Source organism: Callithrix jacchus, chromosome 12 (genome assembly GCF_049354715.1).
Source record: "Callithrix jacchus isolate 240 chromosome 12, calJac240_pri, whole genome shotgun sequence".
In the NCBI taxonomy this organism is placed as follows: domain Eukaryota; kingdom Metazoa; phylum Chordata; class Mammalia; order Primates; family Cebidae; genus Callithrix; species Callithrix jacchus.
This window is the reverse complement of record NC_133513.1, coordinates 84,696,563-84,718,242: the sequence shown is the minus strand read 5'-3', so window position 1 is coordinate 84,718,242 and position 21,680 is coordinate 84,696,563. Positions and strand designations below refer to the sequence as shown.

General features: G+C 36.6%; 1 protein-coding gene across 5 annotated transcripts in view; it reads right to left on the bottom strand.

Moving 5' to 3' along the window:
- BTAF1 (B-TFIID TATA-box binding protein associated factor 1) overlaps positions 1-21,680 on the bottom strand; it is a 98,361-nt gene that overhangs the window by 76,257 nt on the left and 424 nt on the right. For 2 of the 5 annotated variants that reach the window (XM_002756414.6, XM_078346013.1), the window contains exons 2-4: positions 10,459-10,582; positions 6,426-6,540; positions 4,019-4,165 (exon numbers count right to left, since the gene is read on the bottom strand). In XM_002756414.6, coding sequence (XP_002756460.1) covers positions 4,019-4,165; positions 6,426-6,540; positions 10,459-10,582 — 386 coding nt within the window. Of the gene's footprint in view, positions 1-4,018; positions 4,166-6,425; positions 6,541-9,394; positions 9,491-10,458; positions 10,583-21,680 lie in introns of all 5 variants that reach the window. The other 3 variants (XM_017979133.4, XM_078346015.1, XM_078346014.1) reach the window with 2 other exon arrangements.

Sequence of the window (21,680 nt, the reverse complement as noted above, 5' to 3'; positions counted from 1 at the left end):
GAGTCCAATGGTGCGATCCGACTCACACAACCTCTGCCTCCAGGGTTCAAGCAATTCTCCTGCCTCAGACTCCCAAGTAGCTGGGATTACAGGCATGCGCCACAGCCGGCTAAGTTTTGGATTTTTAGTAGAGATAAGTTTTCTCCATGATGTTGGTCAGGCTGGTCTCGAACTCCTGACCTCAGGTGATCCACCCACCTCAGCCTCCCAAAGTGCTAGGATTACAGGCATGAGCCACTGTGCCCAGCCAAGAGCATATACTCTTACAACTCATAATAAAAGGGTTATTTCAAATAACCCAATGAAAAATGTGCAAGTTATATGAATTGACATTTCTCTAAAGACATAAAAATGGTCGATAAATACATGAAACGATGTTCAACATCACTAGACATCAGGGAAATGTAAATCAAAAATTCCACTCCTAGGGTATCCACCTGGGAGAAATTAAAACATATGTCCACACAAAAACTTGTACATGAATTTTTATAGCAGTATTTTTCAAAACAGATAAAAGGTAAAAAACAACCCAATGTCCATCAACTGATGAAAGGATTTAAAAACTGGTTTTCATACAATGGAATATTATTTGGCTATAAAATGAAATACTACCACATCATGTCCATTAGGATGACAACTATCAAAAAATAGAAAATAACAAGAATTGGCAAGAAATTGGAACCCTTGTGTGCTGTTGGTGGGAATGTAAAATGATGAGGCTGTTAGGGAAAACTAACGGCAGTTCCTCAAAAAATTAAAAATAGAATGACCATCTGATCCAGCAATTTACTTCTGAGTATATACCCCAAAGAACTGAAAGCAGTAACTCAAACAGATATTTGTACATTCATGTTCACAGCAGCATTATTCGCAATAGTTAAATGTGGAATAAGCTGGTGTCCACTGATGGATGAATGGATAAACAATATTTATATACATATAATGGACTATTATTCAGCCTTAAAAAGGAAGGAAATTCTGTCCTATACTTCAACACAGATGAACCCTGAGGACATCATGTTAAGTGAAATAAGCCAGTCACGAGAAGATAAACACCATAGAACTCACTTACATGAGGCATCTAGAGTAGTCAAACTCATGGAGACAGAAAGAATGGCAGTTGCCAGGGACTGGGGAAAGGGGGAAATGGGGATTTGACATTTAATGGGTATAGTTTCAGTTTTGCAGGATGAAGACTTCTGGAAACTGGCTGCACAGAAATGTGACTACACTTAAAAATGGTTAAGAAGGTAAATCTTATGTTATGTATATTTTACCACAATTTTAAAAACCTGATAAATCCTATAACAGTAATAAAATTTAGAAAAGAAAAAAAAGTACTGATATATGCTATCACATAGATGGACCTTGAAAATCTTCTCTCAGGTAAAAGAAGCCAGTCATAAAGACAACATACTGTATGATTCCATTTACCAGTCAATGTCATTTAATGGGGAGTACATTCCAAGAAATGTGTCATTCAGTGATTTTGTGGTTGTGTCAACATCACAGAGTGTACTTAAACCTAGATCGTAGAGTCTAATACACAGCTACCCTGTATGGTACAGCCTGTTGCTCCTAGGCTACAAACCTGTATAGCATGTTATTAAATACTGCAGGCAACTGTAACACAATCATAAATATTCATATATCTAAACATAGAAAAGGTACAGTAAAAATATGGTAATATAATTTTGTGGGACCACCATTGTATATAGTTTGCTGACTGAAATGCTGTTATGTGGTATGTGACCAAATACAAAATGTTGAGAATAAGCAAATCTAAAGAGACCGAAAGTAGACTCATGGTTGCTGGGAGAAGGGAAGGAAAGTAGGATAAAAGGGTAACAAGCTAAGGATATGGGGTTTCTTCTTAAAGTGATGAAAATGTTCTAAAACTGACTGTGGTGATAGTTACACCTATCTGCGAATATATTAAAAACCACTGAATTGTACACTTTAAATGATGAATTATATAATGTATAAATTATATCTCAATAAAGCTATTTGAAAATGTTTTTAAAAATTGCTCTACCCAGGAGGGAAAAACACTAGGCGTCCAAAAGACTGCTTGATCACAACCCAATACACTTACACAGAGCCTAAAATTGGTCCTCTGATTCCAGGGGAAGTCCTATTTAGGAAAATAATCTACACAACCAGCTGCAAAGAAAGGAAACTCAGACCAGTATGTATACTAATCATATTTAGTATCATTAACATATATGAGGAAACAAACACATATCAACAGACATTTAAAGAAAACCTAGGCCAGGTATGGTGGCTCACGCCTATAATCTCAGCACTGTGGGAGGCCGAGGCAGGCGGATCACAAGGTCAAGAGATGAAGACCATCCTGGCCAACATGGTAAAACCCTGTCTCTGCTAAAAATACAAAAATTAGCCAGGCATGGTGGCGGGAGCCTTGGAGGCGGAGGTTGCAATGAGCTGAGATGGCCATTGCTCTCCAGCCTGGGCAACAGAGACTCGTCTCAAAAAAAAAAAGAAAGAAAGAAAAAAAAGGAAAGAAAACCTAACTACAGGGTTTAAGTAAGCGCTGTTCAGCCAACTGTGACTTAGCACTAAAAAACTGAGTTCCTAAGACACTGCAGTTCCCAATCCTGGTTACAAATCAGAATCACCTGTAAGACTTCTTTTTTTGAGACAGAGTTTCTCTCTTGTCACCCAGGCTGGAGTGCAATGGCGTGACCTTGGCTCACTGCAGCCTCTGCCTCCTGAGTTCAAGCCATTCTCCTGCCTCAGCTTCCTACATAACTGGGATTAAAGGCACCCACCACCATGCCGGCTAATTTTCATATTTTTAGTAGAGACAGGGTTCCACCATGTTGGCTCAACCTCAGGTGATCCACCAACCTCGGCCTCCCAAAGTGCTGGGATTAGAGGCATTGAGCCACCACACCTGGCCAGACTTTTATTTTAAATACAATTATCTAAACTTCTTCATAGATCTATGAAATCAGAATATGGCAAAACCCAAACATACACACATACAAACACACACATATATATATTTATTTTAAGTGGCATGGATAATAGTGTCTTTTACTCTGGATAAGAGCCAATGATCTCTGATACTGTACATGAGTACACTAGTAAACTTAGTAAACTTAATGTTTAGCGATATAAATGCAAAGTTTTTGAAGAGTTTTACCTCCATTTTGAGAAAATACTTTTCCAAATCTTAAGCAAATGATCCTCTTAATTCTCTGCAAAAATAATTAAACTAGACCTTTTAATAGAAACCATACTAAACAAGATGAAATGAGTATTTGACATTTTTTATGATTAAAAAAGTGAGCGTATTATTAACTAGATAAGGCTCTGAATGATTATTAATTTAATTAGCGACAGAACAGAGTGTTGTTCTGTTTGTTTTTTAGTCAAAAGTTCAATTTATTTACTTACAAAAATCCATTAAAAACATCAAGGTTTTTTCCCTCACTTCAGACCATTATCTTGAATGGTCCAAAAACTAATTTTATATTCAGATAGATTCTGTATGTTTAAAAATATTGGGATAATACCTATTCAAGTCTTATTTTTCACTCTTAGTTTTTGCTTTGGACAGCAGCATGAGTAAACCCAATAATATCAGAAACATGTAATAAAAATCAAACAATCTCTCAAATTTCCAGAATTGTGAAAAACATTACCAAAATCGGAACTAATCCTGATTTTATGACATATAAAACTGGGACTCTTGGTTAATACTTTATAATTTCTGTATTACGTAACAAAATTACTGCTGAAATATTAGTATGTATCAACTAATGATGCATATATTCACTTAAAGGAAGAAAAATACTCATACTGTAGCTTTAAACCAAATACTGTTGGTTACCTTCTCCACTCATAGCATCCCCCACCACCTGCAAATTTCAGTTCATTTATATTTCATGACAGATTAGTTTATGTGTGACTAATGTACAGCATACCAAGTGACAAATTAGTTTAAAAAAATAAAGTTTGGACTTTCTTCTACATAACCACTACATACCTGATTTTTCATCTTGGACTTCAAATTCAGCACCAGCAGATCCCAGGAGTGATGCACCATGTTGCAACAATCTACATATATCAAATCTGTCAAAATTCAATCGATCTGTAGTAGGTGAATCTTCCATAGAACTTTCAGAAGTAGGTTCTACATGAGGTTTAAAAATATTAATTTGACCATATATCCAAAGTGTGGAATGAAGAAAATAGCATGTCATTTCTTGGGTTGCATGGGTTACACACACACACACACACACACACACACACACACACACACACAGACAGATATATTTAAGAGGCGAAGTCTTGCACTCTGTTGCCCAGGCTGGAAGGCAGTGGCATAATCACAGCTCACTGTATCCTAGAACTCTTGGGATCAAGGAATCCTTCTGCCTCAGCCTCCAGAAAAGCTAGGACTACAGGTGCACACAACCACATCTAACTGAGTGTTTATTTATTTTTGCAGAGACAAGGGTTTCACCATCTTTCCCCAGGCTGGTCTCAAACTCCTGGGCTCAAGCAATCCTTCTGCCTCAACTTCCCAAAGTGCTGGAATTTACAGGCTTGAGCCATTGTACCTGGATAGTAATATTTTGAGAAAAGTAAAAGTGGAAGAAGTAGAAAAGCTACTGTGGATTTATTTATGATCAGTTCTTAGTTATCTGTGAATAAATTGGTGGTTCCTCTTCTACAAACCATCAGAATGTTAGTGAGTATATGTGTAACTGTGTCCAACCACAAAAGCAAAATGTTATTTATATAAAGAAATGCATTCCCAAGTTAAAATGTGTATGTTAAATATCATGCTGTCTTAATTTACTGTTAAGAGTTTAAAAATACCAAGGTAATAGCATGAGTTTATTATACTGCTAAGTTAGAAGAGAAAAATATTCACAGAATGTATTCATGAATAAGGCTAATAAGAATCACCCCTCCCCATACCTGAGGAACAGGCTGGGCCACAAAGCGACTATGTATTGAAGAGGACTCAGTTCCCATACTCTGGGCAAATAAGAATCTCCTGGTAAATTACTAAAATCATATATCCATCTGAGGTCTAAAAAAATCTATAAAATGATCTGTATTCTTTCCTCAAAAAGCTATACAGTTATAAATGTTAAAATATAATTACTCACTGACTTTATTATTTCTTTAGCTGGCATCTGCATGCAATTCATCTGTAAACTAAAGTATAACTACTTAAAAGGAATTTCTATTCGTATTTTAAGTTTTCTAGTGATGACAAACAAACTCATTTACTAAAAATTTTAAAGCTAGTTAAAAATTTAATGCTACTTAAAAAAAAAACTAAGTCTTTTAAAAATGGAACTAAGTTATAGCATCTTTACATACCAAAGTAAGTGGGGATAATGAGCTGAAAAGGAAAGGCTCTTTTCTAAAACAACTTATAACTTCTCTAGTCATACATTTCATTTAATGAGAGAAGACAAACTAACAAAATAACTCAAAATAACAGGTATCAGCAATATAAAGTAAAAGTTTTTGGCAAGCTAAAACTTATGATAAAAGTGATATTATTAAAGTGAGTTGAGGCTGGGCACAGTGGTTCATGCCTGCAATCCCAGCACTTCCTTGAGGCCAGGAATTTGAGACCAGCCTGGCCAACAAAGCAAAACCCCGTTTCTGCTAAAAATACAAAAATTAGCTAGGTGTGGTGATGTGTACCTGTAATCCCAGCTACTTGGGAGGCTGAGGCACAAGAATTGCTTGAACCCAGGAGGCAGAGGCTGCAGTGAGCCAAGATTGTGCCAGTGCACTCCGGCCTGGGTGACACAGCAAGACGCTGTCTCAAAAATTAAAATAAAATAAATTAAAGTCAGCTAAAAAGGTATCTAGTTGTACCATTAAATTTTGATTTAATTAAAATGTACAACTTTCCAGCTTTTCAAAAGCATATAATTTGTAATTACAGGCAATCAGAACACATTTTTTCCACTACAAGAAATCTTAAAAAAGGGCACATAAAGAACAAGACTTACCACTCAAAAAATCCATATATAATTGTGCTTAAATTTAGAAAATAACTACTTTATACTATTCTCCCAGCAATAACAAGAAAAAATAGACTTTCAAATATTTACATTGTACTGATTTAACTTCTTTTTTTTAGAATGTTAATTACTTGAAGGGAAGTAATAACCCTTGTAAATCAAGCACACTGTAGAATTTGTAATTTAAAATATATATGAAAACATTTAGTATATCAAGTAGTTTTTTTTTCTAAGTGCGGTGAAATCACTGTATTCAGTATCATTTCTGACAAAGCTATACCTAAATGCATGGAAATTAGGACTTTAAAACAGAAATTATTAAAATATAAAATGTATATTATAATTACTTCTACAGTTAGGTTTTTACTTAAAACTACTTTCTCCACTTAAAAGCACCTTGTCTGGTTCTTGGCACTGGATTCCACTCAGGTATATTTTTCACTATAGCTTCAACAGCTTGTCCTGCTGCAATCCGGGTATCCCAATTTGCACTCCTTAAATATATCAACACCTTAAAAATTATGAAATAAAAGTTACGTATACAGAAATATTGTTTGCGCAACGTAGCCAGAACAGAGGAATACAAATTTACTTGTTATTAATGTATAATTTAGCAGCCATACAAATATATATATAAAACCTTAGAATTATTAAATACATTTACAAGATTCTATCATTCACAGAAAAATCACTACCATCTTAAAAAGAGGATTCAAGAAACTTGTGGCCAGCTGCAGTGGCTCATGTCTATAATCCCAGCACTTTGGGAGGCTGAGATGGGCAGATCACCTGAGGTCAGGAGTTCAAGACCAGCCTGGCCAACACGATGAAACTCCATCTCTACAAATAATACAAAATTAGCTGGGCGTGGTGACGTGCACCTGTCATCCTAGCTACTAAGGAGGCTGAAGCAGGAGAATCACTTGAACCCAGAAGGCAGAGGTTGCAGTGATCCAAGATTGCACCACTGCACTCCAACCTGGGCAACAAGAGCAAAAAAAAGAGAAACTTGTAATAAAAGCATGTTTAAGTGCATTTAAAATATAACATAGCCATTTAACATACTAAAAAGTGAAGGACATATTATTCATTAGGTCCCATTACTTAATACGAAGAATTGCAAGTTATGAAATCTCAAGTTCAGTATGGTTCTAAGATATAAGATCATTTCAGTTGGTAGTGTCATGTTTAATGCCAAAAAAAAAAAGATGTAAGATCAATACACAAAATCAATTGTATTTTCACACCTTAATCTGAAAATGAAATTAAGAAAACCATCCCATTTACAGTAGCATCAGAATGTAGAAAATACTTAAGAATAAATGCAACAGAAGCAGTGCATGACTTGTACAATTAAAGCTACAACACTAAAAACATTGCTGAAGCAATTAAAGATCTAAATAAATAGACACCTGTGTTCACGGAATCAAACACTTAAGATTGTTACAACAGTAATATACTGTAAATCCAGCGATTCAACACAATTCCTATCAAAATCCCAGCTGGGTTTTTTTTTTTCCCGAAATGAACAAACTGATCCTAAAATGTATATGGAAATGCAAAAGACTCAGAATTACCAAAACAATCTTAAAAAAAATAAATTTACTAGATTCACGCTTCTTTTTATTTTTTAGAAACAGGGTCTCTATGGGACCCAGGCTGAAATGCGGTGTCTTAATCACAGGTGCAATCATAGCACACTGCAGCCTCAAACTCCTGGCCTCAGCAATTCTGACTCAGTCTCTTGAGTCGCTGTGCCTACAGGCATGTGCTACCACACTTGGCAATATACACTTTTTGACTTTAAAACTTTCTACAAAGCAACAGTAATATAGACTGTGTGGTACTGGCAAAATGACAGACATACAAATCGGTGGAACAGAATTAAGAGTTCATAAATAACCTATGTGTCTATGGTCAACTGATTTTCAAAAAAGGTGTCGACAATTCAACAGAGAAATAATAGTCTTTTCAACAAATGGTGGTGGCATAACTGGAAAGCCACATGTCAAATAATGATGTTGAATATTTACCTCATAACATATACAAAAATTAGCTAAAAAAACTGACAACAGAACCCATAAATAGGAGCTAAAACTATAAAACTCTTAAATGAGAACTTAGGGATAAATCTTTGTCACCTTGGATTAGGGACTGGTTTCTTAGATATGATACCAAAAGCGGAAGTGATGTTCAAAAAAGTAAAAAGCTCATAGAAGAGTATATTTCCAAATCAAATACCTAATTCCTAATCATATACCTTCGTATAGTTTGGATACCTTGTATATGAAGAACTATCCTATACGAAGACTCTTCACAACTCATAATAAAATGACAAATAACCCAATTTTTAAATAGGCAAGGGATCTCAGCAGACATTTCTCCAAAGAAGATATACAAATGTATTGCTTCTCTGCTTTTTCGCTAAGATCAAGATATAACAATGAAAAATAAATACATACGCCTGATCATTAGTCATCAGGGAACTGCAAATCCCAACCCCTTCACATCCAGTAGGATGGCTACAATCAAAAAGTCAGTTAAGAAGTATTGACAAGGATGTGGAGAAATCTGAGTTTTCATACACTACTGTTGAAAATGTAAATGGTGGAACCATTCTGGAAAATAGTTTGACAGATCCCCATACAGTTACCACATGGTACAGTGATTCTCCTCCCAGATATATACACACACACACACACACACACACACACACACACACTCTGGAGAATGAAAACAAACATCAAAAATTTTGTACACAAATTTTCATAGCAGCATGTTTCATAATACAGTATCCAAAAAGTGAAAACAATCCAGATATTCATCAACTGAAAAATGAGTAAGACGTACCCATGTACATCCACACAATGGAATATTATTTGGCAACAGAAATGAATATACATGCTACAATATAAAAACATTATTATTTTGAGCAAAAGAAACCAATCAATCGCAAGAGATTACACATTCATTTTACATAAAATGCTCAGGCAAGGCAAATCTTCCTACAAAGTTAGTTTAGTGGTTGTCAAGGATCTGGGCATGAGTGAAGGAGTAATGAAGAGCGACTGCTGGTAGGTATGAGGTTTCTTTTCGTGGTGATGTTTTAAAATTAGAGTATGGTGATGGCTGCTGTACACAATGGTAATATACTAAATACCACTAAATTGAAACTTATGGTATATAAATTATATTTCAATAAAGCTGTTTAAGAAACAAAACCAAAGGGCAACAGAAAAACACTGAGAGCAGAAAAAAGAGGAAAGAAGGTGAGACGGTGCTAAAGACAAACTTTGCCTCTTTGGTAATGATTTGATGATGGTAGCCAATATGCTGAGGTCTGAGTTAAGAAGACCAGAACTCACTTGGAAGGCTGGAAAACTTTTCTCAGTTCAGCACAGATTGGGCCTGTTCATTGTTTCCAGTTTCAGGTCATTCAGTCCTCCATTTCTTCCCTTGGGCTGAGGAGAAGAAATGTGTTGCCTCTCTGTTTCCACCTCACACACAAATACTGCCTAATATGGATCCTTCTTCATTCTAAGAATGTAAAGACTGCAGGTATCAAATCACTCTCTCCATCTACATCCTAGTTAGAAAGTTCTGATAATATTTAAGCAGGAATTATGTTGGAAAGAGAGTCATTGTTAGTCCTTGGGATAGCAACCATACAGTTCAGATCCGTGTATGTTGAGAAAGGGCTTAGAACTCCCACTCATACATATCAGAGATGGACAGATGGGAATGAAAGAAGGGGTTCAGACTGAAAGGAGAGCGACATCCTGGGGCTCCCAATATCTGGGCATCATATTGCTCCCCTACCAAATCCTCTATCCACCTCCCCAACTCCCTTTCTCCTACACAAAGCACTCCTGCTTTACTTTGCATGTCAGGAAATTAAATGTGTAGAATTTGCCACTTACTACCATATATACACACTTAAGCACACAGAGTTCAGCAAAAATACAGCAATTGCTTAAGGGAAGAAAATGGACTAGAATTATGAAAACACTGATCCACCAAAGTAGAAAGCCTCTATTTTCAAACAGCTGATAACTAATAAGACTCTAGCTTCTCGTGTATTTCAATCATTGCCCGTGAGTACTCATCCATTTGAAGACTACTAACTATGATATAATTATTAGCCATTAAGAACAAGTTAGACCACTAACAAACCAGATTAACAACTTAGTTCATTACCAAATTGGGAAAGATTCAAATTTGTGCCACAGGCAAAAGGATCTATACTCAAATCCCTTAAACTACTAAACTTGAATAAAAAATTAAAAAAAGTTTAAGTCTTGTGACCAGGGGAAAAAAAGGGAGCAAAAATGTTTAAAAAATAAGATGATGTTTACCTTTATTTTTGTGTTCCTATCCATGGACAAGTCTCTACAATTGTATTATGCTAAAAGAAAAAAAAAGTTCTTACTTTAGACAGGAGATTATTTAGTTCATGGGGATGAAGCTTCACCACTTCTCCGAGTTGCTGTGCAGCAGCTTTTCTTGTAACAGGAGTAGTGCCAGTATCCAGTAAAATAAAAAGGCGATCAAGCCTAAAATAACAAGAATACAATGGATATTCTGAAATGTTTTTCCTCATATGTATAAGTTTGAGTCAATATGTATCAAGCAGAAGCTATGAATGAAGACCCACACTAACATGGATGAGCCGGAAGGACATGATGTTAAGTGAAATAAGCCAGGCACAGAAAGATAAATACTGCATATTCTCATTCATATATGGAAGCTAAAAAGTTGATCTCATAGAAGTCAAGAACAGAACAGTGGTTACTAGCAGCTGGGAAGAGTAGGAGGAGGCAGGGGAGACAGGGAAAGGCTAGTTAACCTATTTACATCTAAATGGAAGGAACAGTTCTAGTGTTCAGTGGCACGGTAGGGTGACTAGAGTTAACAACAATTTACTGTATATTTTCAAATGGTTAGAAGAGAGGCATTTTGAATGTTCCCAACACAAAGAAATGATAAATGTTTGAGGTGAATAATATGCTAATTACCTTGATTTGATCATTACATTGTATATGTGTATGAAAATATCACACCGCACCCCCATAAAAATGTACAATTATGTGTCAACTAAAATAATACTTTTCTTAAAATTGCAAAAATAAAAAGTGACCAATGCTAGGACTACAAGAGATATCTAATCTCTACTCTTGCTATTGTGGTTGAGGGGAGCAGGTAAAATAAGTACAGTAAGATATGGGGCAGAAAAAAAGAATAAAGTGCTTTGAGGATTGTGAAAGAAAAAAGCAAATATTATATCCCCAACTATGTAATACTGAAAAGGCTTCATGAAATAAATGGTATATGAGATGGATCTTAGTGGTAGAAAAGGATTTTAACACTGGTGGAGATTAGGTGGTGAAAGGGGAAGGGGAAGAAATACCAGGAAGAAGGAAAACAAGAACACAACAATAAGAGAAGGAAAAGTATATTTGCGGAAACGAATAACACAGCTTGGTTGTAATTCAGGGTACACTTAAGAGAAGAGTGGCAGATACAGCTACAGAAGTAGCTGGAACCCTGCTGTGGAGACCTTTGAATGTACTTGCAACCATGAAGGTCTTGGGTCAAGAAGGTAATGGAACTGGAGCTATGCTTTAGAAAGATTAATCTGGCAGCAGTGTGATACATGAAATAAAATGGAAGGAAACTCAGCTGGGTGTGGTGGCTCACACCCGTAATCCCAGCACTTTGGGAGGCTGAGGTGGGAGGATCACTCGGGGTCAAGAATTTGAGACCAGCGTGGCCAACATGATGAAACCCTGTCTCCACTAAAAATACAAAAATCACCCAGGTGTGGCGGCATCCACCTGCAGTCCCAGCTACTAGGGAGGCTGAGGCAGGAGAATTGCTTCTGAACCTGGGAAGCAGAGGTTGTAGTGACCTGAGATTGCACCACTGTGCTCCAGTTTGGGTGACAGAGACTCTGTCTTAAAAATCAATCAATCAATCGATCAAAATTGATTAAAGTCTTAAATCTAAGAACTCAACATATGAAGCTAGTGACACAAAGAGAGTAATAAAAGTTAATTTCTAAAGGCATGCCAAAATTAATTTACTTTATACATATACATACACTGTGCACAGACATATCCCATTTTTTGACACAGTTCTCCTTCCTCATTCAAGGCAATCTAAACACTTGCCTTTACCCATTCCTTCACTACTTTCTGCTATAGCATTGGTGAACAGTGAATCAGACAGATAGTAGGGCCAAAAAAAAGGGGGGGAAATGGTTTCTTGATCTACTTTTGTCTTGATACCATCCCCCTTCTATCCTCCTTCAATTATCCTTTCTCCAATATCTCAAATCAGTGTTACTAATCCATTCCCTTCTTCCAATACGCAGAGCTCTCTCTCTACTGAAAAAGGAAACTGCTTGATCTCCATTCTCTAGAACACTTTCTTTTTATTGCCAAGTGTCTTGAACAAGTGTTTACAATAACATTTCCTCATCAAACACAATTTAATCCACATAAATCAAGGTTTCATCTTTTTATACTGAAAAATAATACCAGAAGATTATCAATAAATTTTTAGGCACCAAATCCAATAGTTTTATTATAAGGCCAATTTTTCTTGACTCTTCTTTGAGATCTGCGACCAGCTAGCATCCCATTCTTATAATACTTTCCTTCCTAAGTTGCACATTATATTACCCTGTTCTCCAAACTTCTTTCCTTAGTTCTCCTATTCTTATTACTCTTAATATTAATATTGGGAGAATACAATTTTCAATCCTTGGCTGCTCAACTCTCATCAGTTTCTCCCTGAGGAAACTGAATACGGTTATTTGTTTAAATTATATCCAGAACAAATACTCCCCGAATCTAGGTCATCTGAGAGTGCCAATGCCACACTCCCAGTGGCCTTGTCATCCTGTTGCCAGATTAACTTCCTAAAGCATCCTCCCCTCTTTCTAAATCACTACCTTAGTCTAAAACTTTCAATGACTCACACTTACCTACGAGATAGTAATCCAAAACAAAATATATCTCCCAAATGTGGATACTTTTGGTTTCCACAATTTTGCCTATACTGTTTCCTCCACTCAGAATGTCTCTCATACCCCTCCAAGCTAGGGTTACAGTGGCTCACTCCTCCTTGAGGGGGTGGTTTCCTGGCCAGTTTCTGCCAGATCCCCAGACTGGTTACCAGTTGGGGTTGTAGTGAGTACATACTCTGCCTCACTGCAACAGCAGGCAGGTGTGTAGACATGATGGCCCCAGGTGTGTGACTGGGAAATGTCGGGGGGAAGGAACAGCTGAGAATATGGGTATATCATCTGGAATTTAACCAGATGCACTGTTAGAGGTAAGCTTCGGGTATGCCTGAGCTTACTTCTCTATAAGAGAATAAAATGTGCTACAGCAAACAAACAAAATATTTTCTCTTTGTTCAACTTTTCAGCTAGCTCCCATCCATCAAGATTCAGCTGAAGTCCTTTACCTTCCAGAAACCATTTCAAACTACTATGCAATAGAAATTACTTCCTTTTCTGAAACCCACATGAATTCTCATCTTGAACCCCAACCACTTTTTATTATACTTTTTGTGGCATCTCTTAATTTGTCACATCATGTCTAATTTTCTTCATTAGGCTTCATCTCCTTCAATCATTCTTCTTGTCTAGCACAACACTTTGCACAGTATTCAAATATTTGTTATGTAGTTGATATTTACTGTAACTAAAACTATAGTTAAGCAAAAGTTCAGGTTTCTTGGGGGCAAGTTTAAGAACCAATTTTAAGGAAAGAAAAAGTATGTTATATTACCTTTTTTTTTCCGTGCTTCCTTTGAGAGACATTCTTAATTTGGAACAGCAGTATTACATAAAAAACAAGTTGGTACGGTAATGTTTCAGTAAGTGAAAAGATCAGCGCAGCAGTACTTCAGCATTCTGAAGAAGGCAGTTATGCCTGTCCCAAATAGCGAGCTGAAAAATGCCATGCAGTAGGCCCTGTATTACTTCAACAATTTCCACTCTGCCTCAACTTTCCTTTGGTTCCATTACCCAGCTTCATTTATAACTCCTGCTCAAAGACTCCTCTCTAACCTAATGCTAATCCTGTCCCACAGCCACACAGTCCCTCTTGCCTCTCCTTTTTGCAGAGCCTTTTATCCCAATGCCATGTAATGTCACCTCTGTTCTCCCACCAGCCAAATGCCCTGAGAGTAGCAGATCAGCTCATTCTCTCTTTCATTCCAGGTCTGTTTATCCTCACTTCTTCCACCTTGGATGGTAACCAAAATTGCCTCCCTGAATAGAGGAACGGGGATTCAAAAATACTTCTTTGGTTCTCCTGACTTAAAGCCCCTTTCCTAGTTCTCCATTCCTCTCTCCAGGACAGCAAATTGGATATCACACAAAAGGAAGAACAAACAGATGAGCAGACAAGGATGTGACAAGGGGGCAGTCTGACCTGTTATCTCAGGGTGGCCAGCTATGAGGTAAGAAAAAATGACATTCTTCATTCTCTGATGGATAGACAGACAGAAGGAGGAGACAAAGGTAACAGATGTCAAGTTGCAAGTAAGGTACCAAAGACTATAGAAGAATAACTTAAGTAAAACATAAAAAAATTATATTTTACAATACCCACGGGTTATAAATTTATTGAGAATAAGAAGTCTGGTCCATTTTCAATCTGGATGTCAATTCCGAGAAATAAGTGAACAAGACATGATTCATGTAACCTGTGATTTCAGGCAACTTGTCTAAACAGTGCCTAGAAAAGGAAAAAGTTCATGGAAGTTTGTAGAGGTTATGCTTGTAGTTGCAAACTAACCCCTCTCCTCTCCAGATGATTGCATTATGTTAATTTGTAACAGTAAAGCCACTAAAATAGAAAGAATTGTCATGCATTTTGAACAATAAAATATGTCCTAGATTACTACTTCATAGTTAATAAACAAATACTTGCTGCATTTCCATTCTAAAACATCTCGGGATGGAGAAAACCTCACCAGTATTTTTTTTTTTTTTTTTTGAGATGGAGTTTCACTCTTGTTACCCAGGCTGGAGTGCAATGGCGTGATCTCGGCTCACTGCAACCTCCGCCTCCTGGGTTCGGGCAATTCTCCTGCCTCAGCCTCCTGAGTAGCTGGGATTACAGGCATGCGCCACCATGCCCAGCTAATTTTTTGTATTTTTAATAGAGACAGGGTTTCACCATGTTGACCAGGATGGTCTCGATCTGTTGACCTCGTGATCCACCCGCCTCGGCCTCCCAAAGTGCTGGGATTACAGGCGTGAGCCACCACGCCCGGCCCTCACCAGTATTTTTAAAATAAATTTAACCTCTCTGATAAGTTGGGGAAGGTCAACTGACAGAATACGCCACAAAGATGGTTCTATGGCCTTAACTAAAAAAGCATGATCAGTCAAGACTATTCATTTTGTTATACTTTTTAAATATGTAGCAAAAGTACAGTAAAATTTTAAACATAGATGATTTGAATTTTTACTTTTCTGTGTTACTTAGAAAATAAGGAAAGAAAATAATGGCCGTACTTAGTACAGTGCACAGTGTGTATTCTTTACTGTCTCACATATTACCGTTAAGGAATAAAGTTATGGTCAAAGGAAACAACTTCCAACAAATTCTCTAGATTAGCGTTTTTTAAACATATACTTTCTAGGTCATGTTGCGGGTAATTTGAATTTATGTTAATGTTTTGTTCTTTTAAACATAAAGATATCACACAGAACACTAAGAGTCAATATGAAGATGTGAAACCACACAAAAGCCAAGTGTAAGGGCAGGTGCACGCTAGATAAGTTAGCTCACTCTACACCAGACCATAAACTCCATGAGAATGGAGTGTACAGTTTTTTTCTCAGCTATACCTCTAGCACCTGTAACATAGAAAGCACTCAGTAAATATACTGGTTAAATGAATGAAGAATGGTGAAAATGTTCAACCAAGCTATGCTCTTTCCTTCAAGACATTTTTTTCTACTCTCCATCGCTAATCGATCAACCTACAGCCTCTTGCATGACTTTATCTTAATGACAAAACATACTAATCTAGGTTCGTCAGCAGAAGTATGTGTGGTTTTATTATGTATTAATATGTAAACATAATACATTCTAAAGTGTATTTTTAAATGGTTAAAATAGTCTATTTTTTGTTACGTGTGTGTCACCACAATTTAAAAAAAAATTTTTTTTAAATACTTCAAACAAGTACTTTTGAGAACTAAATCAAAGAAATGGAGAGCAATTTACCATAAGGATTGAAATGGAAAAGCTCTGATAATGCCACTTCTACTTGTTTCTGGTTTCTTTAGCTCTAAATTTTTTAAAGTATGAGATAATTGATAAATTATAATTTACAACAGTCCCTTCTATCATCTTATAATGGATTGAAATTAACAGTAAGGGCCAGGCAAGGTGGCTCATGCTTGTAATCCCAGCATTTAGGAGGCCAATGTGGGAGGAATACTTGAGGCAGGAGTTTGAGACCACACAGCGAGATCCCATCTCTATTAAAAAACATATATATATATTAAAAATAAATTAACAGTAAGAGAGGAACAGACCTAGCAAACCTGTGTTGTCCTTTATTGATAATTAACGTAATTTTTTTATATTAATGCTTTCCTGTCCATAGAAAGGATCCCCTGAACATCACCTACATTAAGAAACTACCTTTCCACAGAATAGTCCTGTTGAAACAACATTGCACTGAAATATCAACAATGTAAAGAGAAAATTAACAAAATTAAGCACAGTTCTGCTTATATAGCAATTTGTTTCTTCCATAAGAGGATGTGTTTTTGTTTTTTCTGAATCCTTTCTGAACACTGTAACATTTTCAAATGCAAAGATATGTTAGAGATCTAAGGCATGGCTTTTAAAACAGTCATATCACAAGTACCATCTAGATATTATAGACTTGACCTTTAGAGCATAGATCACTGAGGGAAAACTCTATTTCTGAAATTTTCTCTAAATGATTAAGGAAAAGCTATGTTCCTATTAATTAGCCAATGTACAATAATCAGTTCCATTAACTGTGGCATAAACAGGCTAAAGTAGCAAAAACAAGCTCTTTAAAAATTTTTATTAAGTCATGGTTCCCAGCAGAGCTACAGATTCCCCACCGATGAATAAACCTAAACCAGGCACGGTGGCTCATGCCTTTAATCCCAGCACTTTGGTGGGAGCAAAGGTACCTGGATCACAGGAGTCCAGGAGTTTGCAGTCAGCCTGGGCAACATAATGAAACCCCATTTCTACAAAAAACACAAAAAAATTACCCAGGCATGGTGGTGTGCAGGTCCTAGCAACTGGGGAGGCTGAAGTGGGAGGATCACTTGAGCCCGTGATTCTGCCACTGCATTGCAGCCTTCCAGCCTGGGTGACAGAGTGAGACCCTGTCTCCAAAACAAACAAAGAACAACAAAAAAAGAATATGCCTAAGAAATCCATCTGAAGTTGCTTTCACTGTTGGTGGCAAAACCCCAATTAAGTAACTGATGATACTGAGAAAAAGACTCATAAAGCAAAATAATGGTATTCAAAGATATAACAATTATGATTTAAATTGTTCACAAGAAACACTGAAAGCCTATAACATAAACTAATTTGTTTTTTGCTGAGGTTGACTTTGTGGAAGCAAGTCAAGTAGCTAGTGAATGACTAGCTGACTTTCCAGCATCTGCATCTTAAGGGCAACATTGTTCTCTACTCCTACATTTGTATTTTGGTTCTTTTGCTAAGGGTTTAAAAGAGTCATACATTTTCCAGTGATATTTCAATGCATTTTACAGAGAACTGTAAATGCTATGATTGTATTTGCAATTTTACAGGGTAACAAAGTTATTTTTGCAAGATTTAACTCACCTACAGATCAAGAGTTGGCCAGGGATTTCATAATCTGCCATGTTCTGACAATTTAAAGTACAGTAAAACCAAGCATATTAAGTAGGGTCTAAAAAAATCTAACCACACAAAATACATCATATCCAATTTGCATTATAAATGGCCGTGCTATCACAGAATTTACTATATTATAAATTTTTAAAAAATTATAATTTTCTTCCTGTGGGAGATAACTTTAAAAAGAAAAAATATTGATTATTTTTAAAATTAGAAAATGGCCAATATTCAAAGCTATAGTGAAAGTTTTCCTTCCTGCAAAGATAAAAGGAGTTAAACTCAAAAGCACTCTCTGAAAAACACTGGAAATACAAATAACAGTAAAATCATGAAAGGTATTAAAGCAAGAAGCAAAATCACTCATTCATTTTTTAAAAATGTACTGACAGGCATTGAGGATGGAAAAATCAAATTTCCTTCTTTCACAGAGTTTATGTTAATCCAGCAAGAGAACAATTAATCAATTACAAATATAAACATTATGACTGACAGGGGTATGTATTGGTGCAAATAGCTCAGATGAAAGTAAAACCAGAGAAGACGTCCTGAACAAAGTGATATGTACGTTTAGATCAAAAAACTAAGGTCCGAACTAGCTGTACTTGAGATGGGGCTAAGAAGTGTTCCAAAGATAAAGAGTAGGGGGTAAGAAAATAAATTATGGGGAGGGTGGAGGATAGGGGAGACCAAGTGAAGAGGAAGTCCAAGGAACTTGACACAAGATGAAACTAAAAAGGTGACGCAGGAACCAGATCACAAAGGATCTAGTAAAATGTTTGTTTGGGAATGTGGACTTTATCCTAAGGCAATAGGAAACAACTAAAGGGTACTAATCAGAAAAATGACCATGTTCATGTTCAGATTTGCAAATTAGTAAATAATATGGCTGAAGTGAAGAACAGATTGGAATGAGATGCCATGGAAGGCAGAAAAAGGAGAGAGGTTTCTGTCTTGGACTAAAAATGTCTAGTCCAAATACCAATACATTGATACATAAACTTAATATGAGATTTACCAGTTGAAATAATTTTTAAGGCTATGAGTACTTCCTCTCCTAGGGTTGCTGTCTATTTTCAAAACACTAGATGTAGCTTTACAGTGACAAAAGGGAAGAGTCTCTATAAAGGTGTCTTGGACTAGAGATGGTGGCATGTTCTAGGATTGTGATAACTGGTATAGGAAGAAAAAAGATCAGCTGGAGAAAGATTAGAAAGGTAGAAGAGACAACATTGGATTTGGCAACTGGCTGGACATGGTGAGAGGGAGGAAAAGGCAAGTCAAAGAATATTCTCAAATTTCTTTTTTTTCTTAGACACAGTCTTACTCTGTCACCCAGGCTGGAGTGCAGTGGCAGGATCTTGGCTCACTGCAATCTTCACCTCCGGGTTTCAAGTGTTTCTCCTGCTTCAGCCTCCCTCAGCCTGGGGCAGAGTATAATCCCAAACTGGATTACAGACGTGAGCCACCACACCCAGTCTCAAATTTCTGGATGAGGGAATAGTGATACTAATTTACTATTTCCCATCTGTTGGAAATTTTGTTGGAAATGTCCTAAAAATATTATAGTTTCTCTTCAGTTATGCATATGAAATAAACAGTGTAAAAAGTATTTTAGATTTGATTTTGCCAGATGATTATTATCTCCTGGACTATTTTCCACCAATTTTACATAAAATAGTATTAAATGAGTCTGCATTCCACAAGCATACACCAACAGGAGAGAAAGAAAGTTTCGTTAGCACAGAACTGTGCTTCATGCATGGAGAAGGCCAGCTTGAAACTAAAATTTGCCATGCAAAGAAATCCGCAGATGAAAAAGTCAAGAATTGACACTACCCCCAAAACACACACAGTGTCTCAAAATGTTTTCCTTGGGCTTACTAGTAAGCCCAAGGAAACTAAGCACAGAAATAGCTCTTTCATAAAAACATGACAGGCTTTTTAAAAAGTGAACAAGGAAAAAAAAAATCTACAGAAAAAGAGTGCTACTCTTTGAAACACAATATTCAGAACAAAAGACAGTGCCTTCAAAACCCACTCAGTCATTCAGAAATATTCAGTTTCCTAAACTTCTGTAAAGAGATTAGTGTTACACGAAGATTAGGTTCTTTTTAAACACTTTAATTTTGTCTTTATAAGCTACATCCAATCCTGTGAAAATACACAGCTTGTTCTAAGAAAGGAAGTACTCATCTCCTTAAACACTGTATTACATGACAAATGTTATATTAAGTTTATATATCAATGCATTTACAATGTATATATTCATGTATTTATACAGGAGGTAACAAATTAGAAGATATGGCCTGGCTTGGTGGCAATCTTAGCACTTTAGGAGGCAGAGGTGGGTGGATCACAAGGTCAGGAGTTTGAGACCAGCCTGGCCAACATGGTGAAACCCCATCTCTACTAAAAATACAAAAAAAAAAATTAGTTGCATATGGTGGTGGGCACCTATAATCCCAGCTACTAGGGAGGCTGAGGCAGGAGAATCACTTGAACCCGGGAAGTGGAGGTTGCAGTGAGCTGAGATTGTGCCACTGCACTCCAGCCTGAGTGACAGAGCTAGATTCCGTCTCAAATATATAGATAAATAAATAAGAAAACATACCTTTCTATATATACCTTTCTATATCTGCAAAAATGTAAAATGTCACTTGTATTCTCTTAAGGCAGTTTAATTTTTTTTTAAAGAATTTCCTTACATTAAATAGATTAATCTATATAACAAAAATTAGATGCCCCATACTACAGGTACCTAGCAACCCCCTTCAGCCAACTCTCATGGGCTTCTCCCACACAGTTTCATCAGTCATCTAGGGAGTCTGTAAGGAATGGGTTATCCTTTCCCTTGCAAAACAGATAAAATTTGCGCACTTAAAATGCTCAAAGAATGTGATCAGTTAATTATAAAAAATGAATGAAAACTAATTGTTTTCATCATTTATTCCTTCAGTCTATATGATAGAAGAACCCAATTCTCATTAAAAGTTACCTTAACAACTCTAAAGAACTTGGTGAATCCACCCCATCACTATCACTGAGGAACTATCCCTTAATCACATGTACATAGGGCCACCAAAATCCACTTACAAAAGTTTTCCAACCATTCTATCATACTGGAGGAAAGAAGAATGTTTCTCCTATAGCTATACAAATGAATGTCTTATTAGTTTTTCTATAGTTTTCCCGGGCTTTCCTGTTGACAGGCAGTATTGCCAAAGAATACAAGATTTGTGATTTATCTTTCACCCCTTAGCTAAGGAAGATGATGCTAATACGATAATTTGCTTAAGGTTACAACGCTGACGTTGGAATATTTACTGCCAAACAAAAGGAGAAATTATACTTAATTTTAAAAAATAGCTCAGGAAAGAACATGCCCCTAAAACGTAAATTAAAATTGTTAACATAATTAGACGGTCTCTTAGATAACAGTAATTCAGGTTTCCCCTCAATCGACAGTAACTACCAAGTTTTCCCATGAAATGGAGGTTAGGGACCAGCCTTAGAATACAGAGAAAGATAAGAGACTTACTCTCCTAGAACCGAAAGAGGGAAGAGAAACCAGAGAACAGAAACATGGTGAGGAGAGAAAAACCAGCTCTAACGTGCCAAGGGGTCTATTTAACAAGAAAAAAGGCATTCTTGAGCCAATTTACCCAGGGGTAACCCGAGCCCCAAACCCCCTCCGACCACGGGGCGAACTCCGAAGTCTACTGAAGAAAGCGCCGGAGCC